This window comes from Mya arenaria, chromosome 15, assembly GCF_026914265.1.
Source record: "Mya arenaria isolate MELC-2E11 chromosome 15, ASM2691426v1".
Classification (NCBI taxonomy): Eukaryota; Metazoa; Mollusca; class Bivalvia; order Myida; family Myidae; genus Mya; species Mya arenaria.
The window spans coordinates 26,720,299-26,740,790 of NC_069136.1; the positions used below are offsets into that span (position 1 = coordinate 26,720,299).

Consider the following 20,492-nt stretch of genomic DNA (forward strand, 5'->3'; position numbering starts at 1 on the left):
GACTACTAGTACTGGTACCATTTTTTATTGTCCTTGGTATGTCGCCTAGCGAGGACTGCTAGTATTTGTACCATTTTAAAGCTGCACTCTCACAGATATACCATTTTTACAACAAAAAAATTGTCACAGGGTTCTACAAACAATTTTTTTTTTTAATCAGATCGTAGATTTTCATATTTGCGTTCAAAAATTAATGTTTTGTGGCTTAAACTGTTACTTACGGTTTAAGAAAAATGCATAAAACATCAATATTTGAACTTAGATATAAAATCTGCGATCTAAGTTTTTGACAGCAGTCTTATACAACTGGTTTACATGGATTTTCGCAAAAATTGGCTTGTTCCAAGACAAAAAAATAAAAAAAGTTGTCAAAAAGTTCAATCTGTAAGAGTGCAGCTTTAAAGTGTTATAAAACACAGAACAGACTCTTGACTGATTTTTATACATTTATTTGAAGCGTCTCCAAAGTAACATATTTATGTTTGATGGCATCAATACTTAATAATGATTTTTAACTATATACATGAAGAAGCACAACTTTTATCAGCACAAAATTTAATAGTGAAAAGAAGGATTAAACAATTCCACTTAAAATATAATAAATAATGGGGTTTATATGATATTTCAAATTTGTAATAAAAGGCAAAACTAGTCAATAGTTTTGCTCATTATATAGTTTTTAATTTGTTTGTTTAATTCAAAATGTGTATAATTTTTTTATACTATGTTGTTGTTTTTTGTCAAAATATCAATGTTTTTTCGGCTTTTCACAGCTCAATGACTTAGGATTAGTATCACCAAATAAGTTTAAGTCCATACAAAGTTAGAGTTAAAAGTTATAAAATGGTGGTTGAAAAAACATTGTTCTATGTTTCAAAAATAGTATTATAAAACATGTTTGGTCATTAATACCTTACTTTAGATTTAAAAACATTATTGCTAAGTTAAAAAAGGAGGATAAATCAGTTCAAATTTAAACATTGTTTTTATCTTATCATTAAGGGAAGATTGTTAATAACCATTCTTATCCATGTAAAATATCAAAAATAAAATAAAAAATACAAACAAAGACTCATAAGAGAATAAAATAAATAAAACAATGACAATCATTTCATGATTGCCCAAGTCTCTCACACTTAAAACAAATTTGTATTTACAGAACAAACTCAGACCATATTCGAATTTTTTATTTTGGAGTAAAGGTTCCAAAAAGTCTTTTAAATAAAATTCAACATAATAGACTAATTTATCTTTTGATTTTTTTCATGATAAGTTACAAACAACATACTTTTTACCAAGTAGTAATTGTTAACCATTACAACGAAAACTACAGAGACAATCCTAGTAGTCAAACTTTCAGTTAGGCCTAAAAAAAAAATATGTCTGTTTCGGGTAACCCGACCCTACCTATAAAAATGCGCCAACCCTAACTATTTTTTTCCGTTTCTGAGCAAAAAGATATTCGTTAGCGAATAGAGAGTTACTAAGGGCGGATAAATGTGAATTGGACGATCAGAATTATTGTTAATATGATAAAACAAAGTCAGGCAATGACAGTAATGTAGGAAAGACTGCCATGTGCAAGGAAACACTCTGAACTTACGACAGATTTTGAAAAAAAAAAAAAAAAAAAAAAAAAAATCCCTACCTACCCTACCTAAAAAATTTTGGAAGGTTACCCTAAACAAACAATTAATTGTTTTTGGCCTGATAAATGCTGTTTAGATGCACAAGATAAAAGCCCGAAATCTAACTGCTGTTATGAACAATAATATCTGTACGTTTACATGCTTTTCAACTACAAGAAGTATTGCCATGGAAACTACAAATAATAAATCAAATTAAATTTTAATCTTGGAGGACTTTTAACAGACTTATTTCCTATTTTGTAGTTGGTCATGTTATTACTTCTATGAAATTGTAGAATTATTTATGATGAAAAGATTACTATAGACAAAGGAAATAATTTCAAGCTATTTACAGACACAAAATGAGAATGTGGTGAAATTTTAAATGAAAGACAAATTAGTTCAAGAACACACGTCTATTATACATCAACATATGTACTTCTATCATACAAACATAAATAATGGGCCGATTGGTCAGAACTTTGATAAATTAACCACTTTGTTAGCATCATCGTTGTCATAGTCCAACTTGTTCCTGCTCTGAGAGTTAAATGTGATCTGCAGTATTTCTCACATGATTTGAGACAATTGTTTCAGATGTAATTGTTTATATTTTAATATGTGAACATTTCACGTTAAAAAGTTAACTATGATGTAAGGACATAATGCTTACTGACACAAAGTTCTGAAAAAATGACCCATTATATGTGACAAAAATGAATTCTTTATGTTTATACAGTTTTATAAATAATTTACAGAAGCTTTTAGCTTTAACAAAATTTTCTGGAATATAATAAAGTGAAATAACATCATTTATTTTCCAAATTTCACAGGTCAAAATTGAACTCTGAAAATCCCCCAACTCTTTTCCCAACTATAACTAACGTTTAATGTGACAAGTTTACTGAATAAAGATGTTGATAGAACAAAACATTCATCTAATAACTTTATTTTTTAAATTGCAAAATAAAACTTGTTTTCACAAAAACATATGAAGCAGTACCAAATTTTACTGTACAGTGGAAACAAGTCGTCTTGATTATCACTTGGCTTGATTTTATCATTGGCTCAAACTGGATGTAAAGGGACGATTTTGTTGAACACTTTTGAAAGCATTTACGCTTGGCTCGATATTGGCGAAGCTCAAGGTATTTGGCCAGTCCCTGTGATATCAAGCTAAAGGGTTTCGACTGTATATAGAATATGGTGGTTCTCTACTTAATATGATACAATTATTGCCTGTGTACTAACTAAAGATTGTATCAAGATTCTGACAATAAAATCCAAGTCCATTTCACGCTGATTTCAGAAGGATCTTAAAATTCATTCTTTAGATAAAAAACAACAACAAAAACTGTTTTTTTCCTTGCAATTCTCCCCCTAGCATATTATTTTCAATAAAAATCAGTACTGTAGTTATATTTTTTAACTTAAGTTTAGAATCTTAACTAATCACATTTCAATATTCATACAAATTACGTAGAAAGGTTAAAATAATTTTCATATACCTTCCTTGAAAAAACTTTAAAATAACAATACCTATTCTAGTTATGGAACTGGCTTTCTGGTAGCTGGTTTTATTGGTATTACAACAATTTATTTCTAAAACATTTTTCTTCCGAGAAAATATAGATATCTTTTTTTTACAAAAAAGCTATATGAATGAGGTTTATTATGAGCATTTAAATCAGCTACGTTCATTAAAAAGTAGCCTGTCAGGAGCGCCATTATTTGTTCAAGTGAGGGTCAGTTTGACCTTGACCTTTGACCATAAATTAAGGTAATCTACAATGACCAATGTGAATACCAAGTTTGAAGACTCAACACAAGTTGTTCAAACACTGTTGATCGGGAACGTATTGTCATCCCTGTTTCGGCCATGCTTCGCCGTTGACGCAAAATTTATCTTAACAATAACTGTCAGTCAAGAAGGTTAACATCGTTTCAATTTGAAATATATCTATACAATACATGTCATGCTGTCAAAAAACCAGTTCCATTTTTACACATCACAGACGTCTTTTAAACATTATAGCAACATTTCCATAATTAGTACAATTAATACACATTGAAATTTAATTTCAATGTATATTTTTCCCCCACAAAAATATATGATATACAATTTAAAAAATAACAACCCAAAACAACAGAAAATCTTGCCAATCATTGTCTATGACCTGTATGTAATCAATATTTTATTATACATTGCAATAAATAACTATGATTGCTACTGTAAATTTATTTTAATTCTTTTCAGCGAAATTTCATGTTATTTACACTGCTGTTATTTTCATTGCTGTTAAAATATAACATTTTTGATATTTCACTGCTCTTATAGATTTTGATTCCATATTTCTGAATATTTTAATGTAGCATTCACTTTGCAGGATAATTTTTTGTTTTGACCTTTGAGATGTTATATTCCTCATGTGATATACAATTAATAATAATTAAATTGGTATTTTCTACATTTTAGCTTAAAAAACAATGACAACAAAAATACAAATAAAAATAAAACTGAAAAAAATCACACTTCCCATGGACAATGACTGGTAAGTTCTAGTAAGTTTTCACACTTCTTGATGATTTTTCTCACACACTTAATTATCCGTATGCGAAACCTGAGGAAAATGCTGTTTAAAACTGGCCAAATTTGTTTCATGAGTGGACAAAAAACATTATTGCTATAAAAAGCATGCTTTTGTCTGCTTAAATACTAAAACAGCAGCAACCAATTATATAAAACTGGTTAATTCTTTGGTTTGGTTAAAGTTAGCCAAAATGTTTATTGATTGGTCAATATTTATTCAATAACTATTTTTGACCAATCAGATTGGTTTTTGGCGCAAACTAGCCAAAAGTTAATTTGTGAATAACTTAAACAGTTTTAATTGGCTGCGGAAACTTAATAGAATTCGTAGAAAATGGAGGCAGATTTTATGGTGTATAGATAGGATTTGTCAATGATTCTGTAAGGAAAATTACATCATTTTTGTAAAACCTAATTATATGTGATTACTTTTCTAACTGGTTCAAAACCTTTATTACGAAGTAATGTTTTTTTTTAAATAATTAAAAAAAATAAAATTAATAGTTATTTAGATTTTTTTCATAAAACAATGTAATATTGCCTTGAGTGATGGTAGGAGTATCGTCAGGGATGGTGATTTTTTTATATGTTATTATTTATATAATATTATCTATTATGTATATAAACATAAAAAAAAATGAAATTGTTTCAGATCGTATATTCCTTCATGAAAAAACATAATTATATATCTTTTATATATATCTTTTGTAATGACTTTTGATGTGGCGTCATAAATGAATAGCGTTGAAAATGTGTGCAAATATAATTATGTAGCAACGTTATTTTCAATTAGCGTTGTAAATAATCAAAATGGTACTTCTGATAAAATTATGATATATAAATAAGATGTAACATTCTTTGCGATTTAAAGGCTCCAAGAATTTTAGATAACTTGTATAATAAATTCAATATTAAATAGCAACTCTTAAAAAAAATCATCATCCCTCGCTTAAATACTGCCATCTATGAGTGTGATAAAATACATAAATGTAAAGATATTACTTTATGCAAAATCTCATATTAAAAGGCCCGTATTTATCGAATGTATGACACTTTTTAAATTTTAAATATACATATTACATGCGACACTTTTGAAAATTATATTTACACATTATTTCCGCATACGATATATTCCCTCCTTCCATTTACCTTTATCAATATATAACTATAAACAATTTTTTTGATAATAATACACTATTTTTTATAATACATGCATCAACTTTTTCACAGATACCGTTCTTTCCGCAGTTTTCCCCAAAATCGCTACAAAGACATTCCATTTTGAGATTTGAGTCTGAATTACATTGACATTGTCTAGAATCAGGAACGTATCCCAGTGAAAATATGTAGTGTAAAATACGGGAACCGGCACACTATCTGTGAAAAGGCCATTATCTTAAACATTCAAGACAAACAGTTATAACAACTTCTGTGTTTCACACATTATATATATTTTTACAAAATATTATTATTAATTATGTTTACAGACATAATATAACAACTGATGGATAACAACACATTTTGAGAAATATATATACAAAATACAATATGACTTCATATTTAACAAAGTACAAGATGTTCTCTTTTACAATCATAAGAAGTAAATACATAATTTATACCTTAAAATCAATTTAATGAAATGACAATATATAATACAAAAACTAAAATGTATTTAAGATTTTAACGCCTTATTTAAAACTGATTTAATTGCATTCTAAGACATGTAAAATTATGTTTTATATGACATTTTAAAGTTCCTCGAAAAAGCATTAAAATAAGTTAAAAGACAAAATGAATGCAAGACTGTACTAAACATACAAGAGATTTCACTTATGTAAGGACATTTATGCATTAATTCTTAATTCCTTGAAATATACTTTCAGTAAATAAAAGCAACATAAAACAGTTTATGGTGTAATGAAACTATGGAAACTCTTAATGTTAAAAAACTGAAGTCGGATTGCCTTAAGCTTCACCATTTAACAACAAGAAATAATGGCTTTCATTAATAAAACAAGTTTGTTTGCAGTTGCTTTCAATGGTTTTAGGTAAACCAAAATATATTTACGTCATATGTTATTTTGTACAAATTCAAACTAAAAAACTGTGATAAGGTGACAATTTATAAAAAAAATACCCACAATCCTGAAGTATTTTTAGCATCTGCGTAGCTTTAAGATGATTTTCGTCTGCTTGTTACTACAGAATTAAGGAAGAAAAAACAATAAATAAAAAAACACCTATACCTTAACTATATACTTTTATTTCAAGGTCACCAGTTCATTATCATGTATGTTTGTTATTCATGTTGGAAAATAGCTCATTGAGTTAATGTTTCTTGTTATCATATACCCAACTTTAAATAAAGATTCTTGTATCTTGTACCTACATGTTCCTACCAACACCTAAAAATGTATTCTGGTATGACCAAACTAACAATTTATTAAGAATTTTTATTCCTTTTTAATTACGTACTCCATGGCATTGCAAACCAATGTTTTGTTTGAATGGCCATGTAGGGTTGTTTATTTTGAATGGTACAGCACAAAACACTACTGCTACTGCAAACAAACACATTTAACTAATGGCCACAATTATGTTTTTATTTTGAAAGAGTGGCACTCGACCGAGCCCTTTGCTTCCTTCTCCCACACAATCCAACAGTCCAATTTCCCACTATAGCTCCACCCTAACAATCCAGTTTTCCACTATCTCTGTGTAAGCAGAGTGTACAACAGTATAGCCAGCAACATTGTGAAGGTTGAAGGTACGCCACAGGGTGGGGCGGCTGAGCGTGGAGTTTGTTTGTTGGAGTTTGGGCGAGGGGTGGACCGCGGTGGCTGCCCTAATTTTCCGCCCTGGTTCACTTCATAACTAGGCTCTCCTCCTCCTGAAAAAATACATAATTTGTGTTCAAGGCAAGGTTTATGTTACAAAAATCTTGTCAGCCAATCAATTTCATAACTAATATAGACTGGTTTACAACCTGGACAGAATAAAATTAAATATGCACAAAATCATATCAGAGCAATCTTTATAGCATTCATGATATCATATGATCAATATTATCAATCCTAATATTCTTGGTTGTTTCTCAAATTTTTTCTGTGCAAAAACAAGGCTGGTAATATAAGACGTATACTTAATTATATTATCAAGTTAAATTCTTAATTTTATTCCTTGACCTTGTTGAGCATTTAATTGAAAATCGCAATTTTGAGATAATTTGTTGTACGCTCGTTAATGAGATGGTTCAATCAAGCATAACCAGGTCACGCTGGCGTAGGTTCATGACGCACTAGAGGCAATTTCCTGAGATGAAACCAGTAAATTTTTATCTTTTTTTCTACATGTGTACCTGTTGGTAAGTGGTTTACTTTCAAATCTGATTGCTTTCATTAATTGAAACAGTTTACTTGAATCTGTTTACAAAATCTGGTATCCACGAGTCTGGCAATTTGCATAGTCTATATTCCAAACAGCTTTTAAGTATTTGATAAACAATGCAGCGATTTAATCAGAATTCAAATGAATAATAATTATTTATACAACGATAGCCAATAAAGTATACTGAAATAAAAAACATAAGTTTTCGTTTCTTTGATTAAATTCCCATGTTCACTAAAATTCACTAGTTGAAGACGTCAATGCTCAAGAAATGAATGATAAGCATCATGGACTATTAGTAAGACAGAGTTACTTCCCTTTGACTGGTACAATAAATGGAGGTTTTGCAAATTTTCACTTCATATTCACCTTTCTTTTTAAAGCCCTAATTTTTCAGTGTTTTATTTGAACAATATGTATTTTTTAAGCTGATTTAAAAGATGCACTCTTACTCCCAGATCAGATTTACCACAATTGATAATATTGTTTTAATATTCCAAAACGGATGAATAAATGTAAAAAAAGAATGGTTGTTTTGAAGGATACCGAGTTTAATTTGAAAGAAATAAGCATTTTACACAGTATTTCTACCTTATGAGACTATAGTAGATCACAGTAAATCTTTTAGCATTCACCAATCATTTAATATTTTTTGCCCTTTCTGCTATTGAATACACGTTTACAATCTTGTAATCAGTAATTAATATTTTCCATAAATGCATTATTTAGCAAGTAGTTAAAGGTTTATCAGTCAAAATTGATGTTTGTTATACATGTGTATGTATTGATTTTGAATAAGAGTGTCACTTTAAAGTAATAATGCAAAACACTTTGTCAGCATACCATTAAATCCATTATTATCTTCCAAGACAACATCGATTTTCTGTGAGCCCCCGGTGTCGACAACCGTATCGATCGGTTCATCCTGACCACTGCCGCTTCCTGATATATAGTTTGTCAAGTCCTCGTCATCAAATAGAGTTGTTCCCCCTGGACAACAAAAAAACATTTAAATATATGATGTTAGAAATATATTACTGAAAGATAAACATTTCATCATTATCATGGCCTTTCTAAATACAATGTATTGCCTAGTGGGATTATTCGAAATTCTCGTGCAGGGTCCGCTTACAACCGTAAGAAGACACTTTTTCAATAGCTCTATATATGATGTTGAAGCCCTTCTATTTTGAATACTGTATTAAAGGTATCTTATAAGGGGTATTCAGTATTAAAAGAATGGTTGGTCCCAGAATTGATTCCTGGCCTAAGCACATGTGGGTTAAAGATGCACTCTTACTCCCAAATAATATTTACCACAATTAATTATGTTGTTTTAATATTAAAGAAAGATGAATGAATGTCAAACAAACAATGGTTCTTATTTCTACCTTATGAGACTATAGTAGATCACTGAGTAAATATTTTAGCACTCACCAATCAATTAACTTTTTTTGCGTTTTCAACTATTAAATACACAGTTACAATCTTGTTATCAGTAATTAATACTTTCCATAAATGCACTATTGAATAAGTAGTTAAAGGTTAATCAGTCAAAATTTATGTTTGTTATATATGTATATGTATTGATTTTGAATAAAAGTGTCACTTTAAGTTTGTGTTTAACCAGCCAGATAAGTGGATTTTTTCTCCAAGCACTTGTGGGGGAAACCGGAGTAACCAGAGAGCACCCAGTTGTCCGGCTTGGCGACCGCTAACCAAACTCACATGCGCCCAGGCCGGGAATTGAACCCGATTCGCCTTGGTGAGAAGTGAGTGCGCTAACCGGACAACTGGAAATACCCTTAGTGTGAGTTAATATAAATTTCTTCAAAATTGTTGTTGAATAAATGAAGTTTGAACTGGTGGAAAGGTGGTATGCAGTATTTAAAACTAAAAATAGGCAGTTTTCTTCATACAGGCTATAACATTCTTTGAAAATAATTGTTATAATGGATTTGTGAAGAAATGTTTGGTGTATTTGATCCAGTACCCAATAAAGGTGGAGCGGGGGTAACATCCGGAATTAAATCACTAAAATTACAATAATCATAATTAATACAATTTGTATCACAAGTAAAATATCATGCAACTTTATGTAGCGATTTGTTTCAGCATTCCTTTGATTTAAGCATTACTTAAGGCCGAACCCAAATTTACTTGTTTGTTTCCAATTTTAAGGTAGGTTGGTCAGATTTTCCTTTTTTAAAGTAAAATTGTGTAACACTGATAGCCATATCACTATGTCTGGGTACATTTATGCATCTCTCTCATGCGGGGAATAATCTTAAATCCAAATTCCAAAAAGTTGAAACATATTAAGGTCAGGTGCAAAACATTCAGGGTAGTCCAGGTAACCAGAACCCAATTTTTTTTTTGTTACACCTCATTGGAAAAGTTAAATACTGCATAATCTGGCTATAATTCACTGCAGCAGACATTTACCAGTCTGAGAACCTACCGGCTGACATTTATGAGACCAACAATCAGAACTGTTTATTGTAAATATGCCAACGCTGACCTTTAATGCAACATTTTATTTACATGCAATGATGAATGATAGGCAAAATCAGATTAGGGCATGCAGTTGTTGTTTTCACAATGAAAGTTGGAAAATGTTAGTCGAACACTGACTTATATAAACCTCAGAAATGCGGGAGTGCAACAAAAACTGAGGTTTATAATATGGGCAATCAGAAAGTATAGCCAAATAATTTCTTGTTTGAGTTTGAGGAAAAAGTAGCAGCCTTAAGCTATTGGGCCAAAATCATTTTCTTTTTTATGTACAGTGACCTTGAACCTGACCACACCCCCCTGAAAAGCAATCCTAAGCTAGCTCTTCACATAAGCTACCTACACACCAACTTTCATAACTATCTTAAGATATTGGGCGGAAGCAATGTTTGACGCCCGCACACAGGCCCACCCACAAAAGATTGACAACCCCATTCTAATTACATGGTTTTCATTTAAAACCTGGTTAAAAACTGCTGCAGCTGTATCTTTCATAAAGTATTCGTTTGCAGTGACCTGAATCAGATGGGGTTTTTCCCACCGGTAAGTAGTTCTGTATAAGGCAATATCAAATTGATTCTATGTTTAGGGTCCGATTCCAGTATAGAAACCTACCATTAACCATCTGGAAAAACATGAACAAAAGTATCTGCCAAATAGTTTCAGGTTTTTAGACAATGAGCCTTAAGTGAATTTTGACATGAAAACTTAATGATGATATATGTATCCATTTGTAGGTTCATATCTGACTTTAAGAAAACTTTACTTTTCACAGTAACATTTTTCTTGACTTTTAAATGCCAAGGACGAAAAACAACCCACATGATTACACATATAATATCAATTTGGCATGGCCTCATTGTTTTATGTCTGAGTTATGACATGACTCGCTCATGTTTTCGTAAATGCACTATTTTTTGTATCACATAATAAATTGTGGTTAATCATAAGGGAGTGTTAAAACTAGGATACTGACAGTTGGAACCCTTCAGCAAATGCTGATATTTGCTATTTGCTCAAATATGGTTTTTTAAAGCCACAATGTAAATAAATTTTAACAACACTGATAATCACTTTTATTGTTGCATGATTGGTTCAATGACATTATCATGTGATGTTATCAATGTAGTGTTAAGAGGTCAAAATATCCACTACTTTTGTACAAGTCCCTGTGGCCTGTTGGTTAAGGCCCCATTTTACTAATTTTTAACAAAGATAAAATAAGTGTTAAAAGATGCCTTATCAGAAAAACTAATTTTTGGTCCAAAAACATGAGCAAGTACCTTTCAACACCAGCACAAATTGCTTCAAAAACCATTGTTCTCCTACTTGTTGAACTATTTCAGGAAATTCAGACACAGTAAACAAATATCTTTATAATTATAAAGATAGGGATGACCTTCATCCAAATACTTCGATTTTGTAGCACTGCAGCAAACAGTGCATATTTACCCTGAATGTTGACATTTCCTATTGGTCGACCATCGCCACTCATGTGTAGGACGATTGGATCGTCGGATATCATGCTGCTACGGTAACGAGAGCGCTCACTTTTATGGGTATGTGACTGTAAAACCTGAAATAAAGAGTTAATGTATTATATATATAAATATATATATATTCTGTCCATGTCCATGTTATACTTAGTTAGAACCACATTGTATCTTAAGCAACATGGGAACCACGTTTCATGTGAATATCTTGGATTGTTTTTGAGATATGACCAAGTTTCATGAAAAAATCTTAAAATGTATTTGAGATATGACCAAGTTTCATGTAAATATCTTGGACTGTTTTTGAGATATGACCAATGCTAAAGTTTTTGCCTTACCCTGCTGACAATCAAACTGCTTCTCACTACACCCTTTCTACAACAATACCTTGCCTTTTCTCTTTGAAAAACATACAAAATTCAGAACATTCTGATCGAAGAATGTAGCATTTACAGTACAGAATTCTATGTTCAACAACAATATTATGCTCACTTTACATTAACAGCTGTGAATAAAGCGAAGATCGAAATCTTCCAATGCATGTCTGTCAGACCATGATCAAAATCTTCCAATGCATGTTTGTCAGGAGATGTATAGGCCTTGTTTAATAAGTAGAAAGTTTTCAAGATGAAATCAACCTTTTATCTGATGTTACTATGCATGGAAAGAAATTGAACCCACAGAAAACATGATCTGCAAGCAGATTCCTGCACTCATTCTAGACAAAACTCAACAATTAATAACGCCAGAGTTGTTGGCCTTGCTGCACATAATAAGTGTTGTCACTGGTAACATGGGAAGGAACCTTCATAAGAATATCTCCAGTTTCTGCAAAGGTTAAATAATTAGGTAAAAGATAAGGGATACATCTTGTCCAAAAAAAGGTATGGTACATGTAGGTAGGCTGTTTTTGTTTTAGCCTTAATGTCTCAACGTTATTGTCCTCATTTACGAATTGCGTTAGAGTTATCTTCATTTTAAAGCTTTTTTATCTACAAATTAAACATACACACACACAAACAAACACACACAAAAAGAAAAAACAAAAACTATAGGGTTGGCCCCTATTTCGTCAGTAGGGTCTGGTTACCTGAACAAGAAGTATTCTCTATAGGCTTTTAGCCAGAAGCTGACAATGATAAAATGAGGTCACCAAGGGTATTCATTTCAATACCTTCGAAAAACAGACAATCTAAAAATATCTTTCTAAATGTCAAAATCTGTCAAAATCCCGTAATAAGTGCCTAACAGCAAAAAAAAGGCCAAATGACGTAGTGAAACACCCAACGTTATGAAAACTGATGCCAAGTTTTGCGCAAAGCTGGTGGTTTTGTCATTAATAATTTCGGATCTTTACAGATGCTTAATACTTATTACCATGCATAATTGTTTTCAGCTGAATTAACAGGATGAATACGATTAATAACCTGTGAGGTTGACTTAATTTTTCAATTAATTTTGCGGGCTATTATTATTCCAGACTTATAATTGAGGAAGATTTTTTTATCATCAGATTTTTGTGTTCCAAGACGTAAGTTCATCTACTGGAGAAAATTACGCGGAAATTATCTCTGAAGTGCACGAAGAATACTCCCCAGACGCGGATATGCAGCTTCATTATTCGTAATTGGTACCTGGAAATGCTCTTTTATGATCTATTTTGCACTAATACAATCGTGTCAGTACCCAGAAAGTACTCTTACCTAGGCCACAATTGATAAATGGTTTGCATAGCTTTTCCAATCAGACTTACAAAAATACCTGCAACCCAAATTTTGTCTAGCTTATCTAGCAGTCAGAATTTTTGAAATTTTTTTCATTATGGTAAATTTACCACTGAGGAAGTAAAACAAAGCCATCCAAAATGCCCTATCTCTAACTACCCACAAATAAAAATGTGGACAGGGAAACTCCAAGCAAATATTTCATGAATTGTTGCCCTTATCTCTAGTTTTAGACACAATACAGTAGCTGTAATAATGGAGGATGAAAAGTTGGAGAAAAGAATAATCAAAATTTTAGTGTAAATGTGATAAGGTGGGTTTTGGGGTGCAGTAACCGCTAGATCTGCCCCTAGATCCCTTCACTAGATCCGCATGGTTGAAGCAATGAATTTTTAACCTCAATAAAACCATCAGAATCTGACTCAAAAAGTCCTACCTGGTTAACTGTGGATAGTTTGTCCTTCAGGTTGCGGAGATCAGGGTGCAGAACCAGCGACACCTTGACCTCTGGGTTGTTACGAGCCTGCTCGAGAATGTCTACATCTACCGGGCTTCGAACATACCTGAAGCAAGGGATACAAATGGTTATTTATGCACTGGAAAAAGGGAGACAATTCTATATCAAGCCCCACACATGTATGACTTAACTCCATTGGACAAGGATTGGTCAAGCCATGACCCAATATTTTTACATATTGTGTCACAAATCTATATGTTGTATCAAAATGGCGTCTATTTTCTGATTCCATTTAATGCATGAAACATTTCCCATAAATCCATCAATGTAACGGAGTCAGTAGGTGACCTGATTTACGGGGTGCAGGAAACGATATTCGGGTTCGAGCTTCAAGGGTTAGTAGGGTATGGGACCTACGGTGAGGTAATCTCCTTTTTAAATGATTACAGGGACCAGACAGATTACCCCCAAAATACTTAAACTCAACAAAACAAACCCTCAAGTCCCGTAAAGTATTCCAACCTCCTCCCCAACCCACATCCTGTTGGGCAAACATTAATACATGTAGGTGCATTATTCCAGACCTTTTGACCCACAGAAATAAATCTGAGTCAACATATTACAAACATGCCCAATTTATAATACAATGTGGTTCTAGTTAAAGGGAGACAATTCTGCATAGCATATGAAGGGAGACAACCACAGCATTATATTTACAATAGGGGCGGTGAAAAAGTAATGGCAATATGCCTTTCTTTTTTTAAATAAAAATATTGTAAGACATAGATAAAAATCACTATATCATTAAAACATAGTTATGGAATAAAATTGTAAGTTAATTTTATCTGTAGAAAATTTAATTTAAAAGCAAAACTCTTTTAAAGCTGTATCATATTAATATCACACACAATGTATAGGCACTTATACAATGTACAGTCTTTAATGAAAATCTTGTTTGACTGAAGCTGGCAGCAATTTCATCTGGTATTGAGGGCAGAAAATTTCCTCGATAAAGTTTAATTTCCAGACTAAATTGCTGAATTAATTGAAAACATGTGGTAAGTATTATTTAACAAAGCTCTTAAAAAAATATCTACTTGCGAGAACAGCAAATATGCAGTTTTGCTTGGAAGCTGAAGAATAATGGTTTCAGCATCACTGCCAAGTAAAACAGGTCTTAATGCAATATCGGAGAATAATTGATAGCTACCATAGACCTACATGATGTCCTATAAGAACTCTTTGTAACTACTTCATCATCAATCATATTATGTAGACTTTTCATCAGATTTAGATGGACCGATGATAGCTTGATAATTATGTTGAGTCTGTTTGGTATGAAAATGTTAAAATTCATCTCAGATTTTTTTTTTTTCAAATTTTGATTACATGAAGTTATAGTGCATCACAGCCAAAGAGCTAGACAAGGGTGTTTAACCACATCCCGGCTCCCCCCACCCCCACTGTGTACTATATACTCCTAAATTTTCTATCCAGTTTCTGTTTAACATCATTTTTTTTAATGAATTGGATAATCTGAAAAACACAGGGGCTGTTTCATAAATGATTATTGTTGAAATTTAAAATTATCTTCAAGTCATAGTTTTGTTATTTTGCAATCGTTTTAGCCAGTTTTAAAATTGAAAACAAAGTTGAAAAAAAAAATATATTCATGAACTACGAAGTGAAAGGCTTTGGTAAATTCTGGCATTGTCCGCAGGAATTGTGTGATCTTTTGGGGGCTTTTTAAGCGTACTTCGGCCTTAAAAAGGGTGCTACGCAGTAACCACATATATTCAAAATATAATATTTTTCAAAATGTAGATTTACAAAAAAGTTTTGCATCATTTGTAAGACATGATTGATTCAGGTGGAAAATATATAAGAAATGGGTTGTAATTTGTCAACTCAAGTTTGACAAGTCAGAAAAGAGCAAAAAAAATCTGAAAAAACACAGACTTATTTACCAGGAAGATTCTTAATAACTGAGTAATACAACATTAAATATACATAGCTGGCGACATTTCTAGACTGACAACTCATAGATGTGATAATGTGTAGACCATGGTTTTGTCCTTTGTGTATTCCATGGGGATAGCCAGTCACTTGAATATTCTGAACGATATCATAAAGCGTGCTAAAAATTTGTAAAAAATTCTTATGATATCTGTCCTTTGTAGCAAATCAAGATTTTTAACTCCTCAGTTAATTCATACAAAAGTTTCACCCATTTCCCTTGGCAATGCGATCTTTCAGAAAAAAATCTCAATTTTTTCTTCTTTTGAATTCATTACCATAAGGTGATTCATACAAGAATTTTAAGTGAAACATTTTCCGCATTTGTTCAACGTATTTGTTCAATGGCACATTAGACAAATATCTGATGAAGAAAACAATTACAAAAATGTTTAAAAAGTTATCTTGTAGATGCATAAAGAGGGCCAGAAGTTCTAATGGCAGATAAGATTGAATAGCTTGATTTCGAAATCGTGAACATTGTCCTAAAATATGTTTGACATGGCAAAACTGGAACTAAAACGTCCCATTGTGAAACGTGCATTCAGAAATTACGCAGTTCATTGGTTAGGCTATATATAGAAATAAAAATTGTTTGTTTCTCAACCCGATCTTAAAAATGACTCTGGCATTAATGGCAGATTTAATTTTCTATTTTGAGGTAAATAACGATAAAATACATTGAATTGCAGCGCTGTTTCCAAAATATCTACCGCTTGTTGCCATAGCAGACTATTTCCAAATAAATAAATTAAAAGCGGGATTTCTGGACACGGAGCAGACGGTAACAAGACCCTAAAACTAAAGCACTTCAAAGCAGATACTAATGTTCATGTGTTTTTAGCCAAAAAAAAGGCAATAATAATCTCGTAATTCTTAAAAGCCATGCAGTTATAGTTTTGATTCACATAATCTCTGTCAACATGTTCACCAAGTTTTGTGTGACTATTTTAAATATTTTTCTGAGTTTCAAACCAGGTTTAAAAATTTACATGATGACGCATATGACATCAAGGCATAATCTCACAATATTTAGACATATTATTTTCTTTCTTCGAAACAATTTAACTTACAAGGTAGGAATTAAATTCTTTGGCCTTACCGTCCAGATGACACTAGCATGAGATAGGAATATGACAGAGGTAACGTTAGCGAGACAATTGTATCAGTGTCATCGATATGAAACCCTATATAACGAGACAAACAGGTTGCCCATGATATATGGCAGTGCCACAAATGTCAATGCAAATGATATGTCTGGTTCAAGCAATGCATTTAATTCATTTAGTGTTGACAAATGCTATGGGCTTCAATATGGATAAAAAACTCAAACTAGAATTGAAAAGCATAATATAGATAAATAACTATCATGTTTTTCCCCCACGGATTAAGAACATTTAAGAGCACTTCATTTTATAAATCACAGATATACCTCATTGAAATACCGTAGCTTATTATAAAAAATTATACATACAAAATTTTAAATATAACAAATGACAGATGTCTGCAGTTGTGGGTTAAATGTTTACCCAAGACCCTCAAACTTGGCATGGGGTCAACTTTGAACAATAAAATATTTCAGTCAGATGAGATGAATGCATATATGTCTGGAGTGCCTGTACCCATTTTTCAGTTACTTGATTATGATGTAAATTTGATATAATATTATCATTTTGAATTATTATTATATTTCCGCAAAGAAAAATCTGATAGCTGAGTTTCCTTTTCGTAATTCACCTCTTTTGAAATACAGGAAGAGCATACAATTTGGAAGTTCTAGTTCAGATACTTGAAAAGCCAGGGTTGATTTTTTGAACAACTTACCGGCTTATGAAACATGCATTTGTCACATCAAATACAGTTTGCAATAGGCCTTATGATTTAATGTCAACCAGTCATATGCATGCAGCTGATAATACTTCAAAGGACAGGCTACTTCCCCTCCCCCAAACCGAATTAACCTTTTAATAAAATGTTCCTGACAACATCTTAAGTAAAGTTAATCATATGATGCCTAAAGCAATATCATTAACATTACTAAATTTACTGAATTAAACACACTGAAAAAAGCATAAATTACATTCAGTTTTCAAAATATCAAAACAGAAAGACCTTCTTATTACCGCATTTCCTCATTTTTAAAATTTTGATCAAATTTGACATGTCAATATTATGCTGATAATTGAACTAGGCCAAGATACTATGACCATAACATTGTGACAAAGTTTGGTAAAGGTTGGATGGGAAATGTTTAAGCTAGACTATAAGTCGACATTAAGTGTGATGCTGCGAACGACATATGTAGGCGAAGTAAAAGTTAACGTTATTCTGGTTCAACTCTCTGATGATACTTGATAATTTCCCATATATCATATTTTATGATCAAGATATATGCATAACATAATTATCTCTTAAAAATATTTTATACATAAAGATAACTCATTGAAGCATGTTTCATAAATCTTGTAAAAAAGCAGCAGATTTCAATGGAAATTTTGCAGAGAAGAAAATTAATATTCTAAGCAATGACGTTTTAACTTTGGTTACAAAGACTTCGACTCCTATAACCAAACATAAATAGATGTTGCACATTAGAAAAAGTCAAACCATGTCCGGAGAAATATTACACTCAAGGGCACCCTATAATCTAGCATTATACAACTATTCATATGGTGGCAAAATTGGTCACAAGGAGTTTGAAACGTTTGTCGTGAATTATGGCGCGACGTACATACAACCTTTTGTATTTATTGTATTGAGTGAATTATGGCGCCACATACGTAAGTCACCTTGTATTTTATTGTATTGAGTATAAATGAGGGAATTTACTTGAACTTAACGTCAAACATCCGATGTTTTGTACACTTCACTTGATTAAAAGAGATAGACCTGACACAACACTATACACATGTATAACAACTTGCATCAACCCAATAGTCGAGAATTATTAATAGCAGCTTATGGAATGACTGTTGAGTACATGAACATGTATATAACATCCTTTTTTAAATGAAGAATTAACATTTTATTTCAAGCGAAAAATTACAGGTATTTTGGTAAAATTTCTTTTTCTAAATTTTGGGACAGGCTCTAATGACTGAACTAATATTTCATCCATATTCTATCTGGTTTTTAAACGAACATTAGGAAATTGCAAATTAACACCATTTCGCTAACACCAGGAACTCATCAAAACTGAAACCACAGACATAGTGATTAATGAGAAAATATGAAGAAATAATGAAATGTTTAAAAATCTTTACCAAGAAATTAAAACAGCCTGTTCTAAGACCAACAGCTGCAATGTCTTAAGAAAAGTCTAGTGCAAAACAGTTGTCTGTGTTGCATGCTATGGAAAACAGTTGTCTGTGTTGCATGCTATGGAAAACAGTTGTCTGTGTTGCATGCTATGGAAAACAGTTGTCTGTGTTGCACTCTTGGGCAAAACAGTTGTCTGTATTGCACTCTAGGGCAAACTAAATGTCTGTGTTGCACTCTAGGGAATACCAGTTGTCTGTGTTGCACATCGCAAATTATGTTATTACATGTCTCTGGCGACTTCCAGAAGACTGGTATTTACAATGAATATATTGATTTTGTTTTCCTTTAACCCTTTTGTACGTAACCTGGCTCACATACATGCCATATTTAAAGTTCAGGGGGATTTTGGTAGTATTCAGGGGGATTTTTTAGAAGGATTCAGTTGGCACAAGTATTTTTAGACGCGAAAGTACGAAAAAATGTATTCACATATATTTTGCTATGAAAACCTCTAACATTTCCATTATACATAATTATTTTATGTCATGAATTATGAAATTCTTATGATACACTGTCATGCCATACTGTAATACTGTAAATTAAATTTAACTTCCTCCAAAGTATTTTAAAACATTCTGCTTAATACTATTAGCTATGATGACATTCAGACCCTAAGAGAATGGAATGAAAATTATTAATTTCTTCCTTTTCCAAAAGAGTAAAATTTCTTTGCCATATAATGATCATTACTTCAAAATAATTGATCACTTGTTGTTAAGGTTTCCTTTTGGCATTTATCAAACCTTTTTTAACAGTCAATTCACCCTTGCGGAGTTGTTTCTTTACATTCAGTTTCACTCACATATTGTGGTTACACTTTGTCATTATTGCCTGATATAAAATATCTAAAAAAAATATTAAAAAAAAAATTCCGGGGGATTTATATCTCCCGCCACGAGACCGGGGGATGGATCGAAATTCCAGGGGATTTTTTCCCCAACCGGGGGATATGGCATGTATGGGCTCATATATATTAAAAAAGAAAGAAGTTCAAATAAGTACAACTGGTAAAACAAGAGCTGTCACAGAGACAGCACGCTCGACTATTCCGCCGCATTTCAGTGTAAGGATTGAAAAGTTTTGGCGAAACATGCATGGATCACTGTTAGATTAGATTTCAATGCAATACATGATGTGCTGAGATATTAACATAAATGTGGTTACATGCAAAATTTAACCAGAATTTTTAAGTGTAATAATAAAGGGCCATTATTTGCAAAATACAGTTAACTAACTTGGTTATTCAATTAGGTTGGGTGGTTGAATACCATTGTATAAAGTCTCAATGCAATACATTAAGTAGTTGCTGAGATATTATCCTATGTGTGCTAACATGCAAGACCTTAACCAGAATTTCTAAGT

At 31.9% G+C, this 20,492-nt stretch overlaps 1 protein-coding gene across 1 annotated transcript in view; it reads right to left on the bottom strand.

Annotated features, from left to right (window-relative positions):
* Positions 1 to 440: 440 nt before the first annotated feature.
* LOC128220141 (glypican-5-like) overlaps positions 441 to 20,492 on the bottom strand; it is a 64,260-nt gene continuing 44,208 nt past the window's right edge. The window contains exons 6-9 of the mRNA XM_052928413.1: positions 13,773 to 13,899; positions 11,572 to 11,695; positions 8,449 to 8,595; positions 441 to 7,108 (exon numbers count right to left, since the gene is read on the bottom strand). Coding sequence (XP_052784373.1) covers positions 6,927 to 7,108; positions 8,449 to 8,595; positions 11,572 to 11,695; positions 13,773 to 13,899 — 580 coding nt within the window. The 3' untranslated portion in view covers positions 441 to 6,926. The remainder of the gene's footprint in view (positions 7,109 to 8,448; positions 8,596 to 11,571; positions 11,696 to 13,772; positions 13,900 to 20,492) is intronic.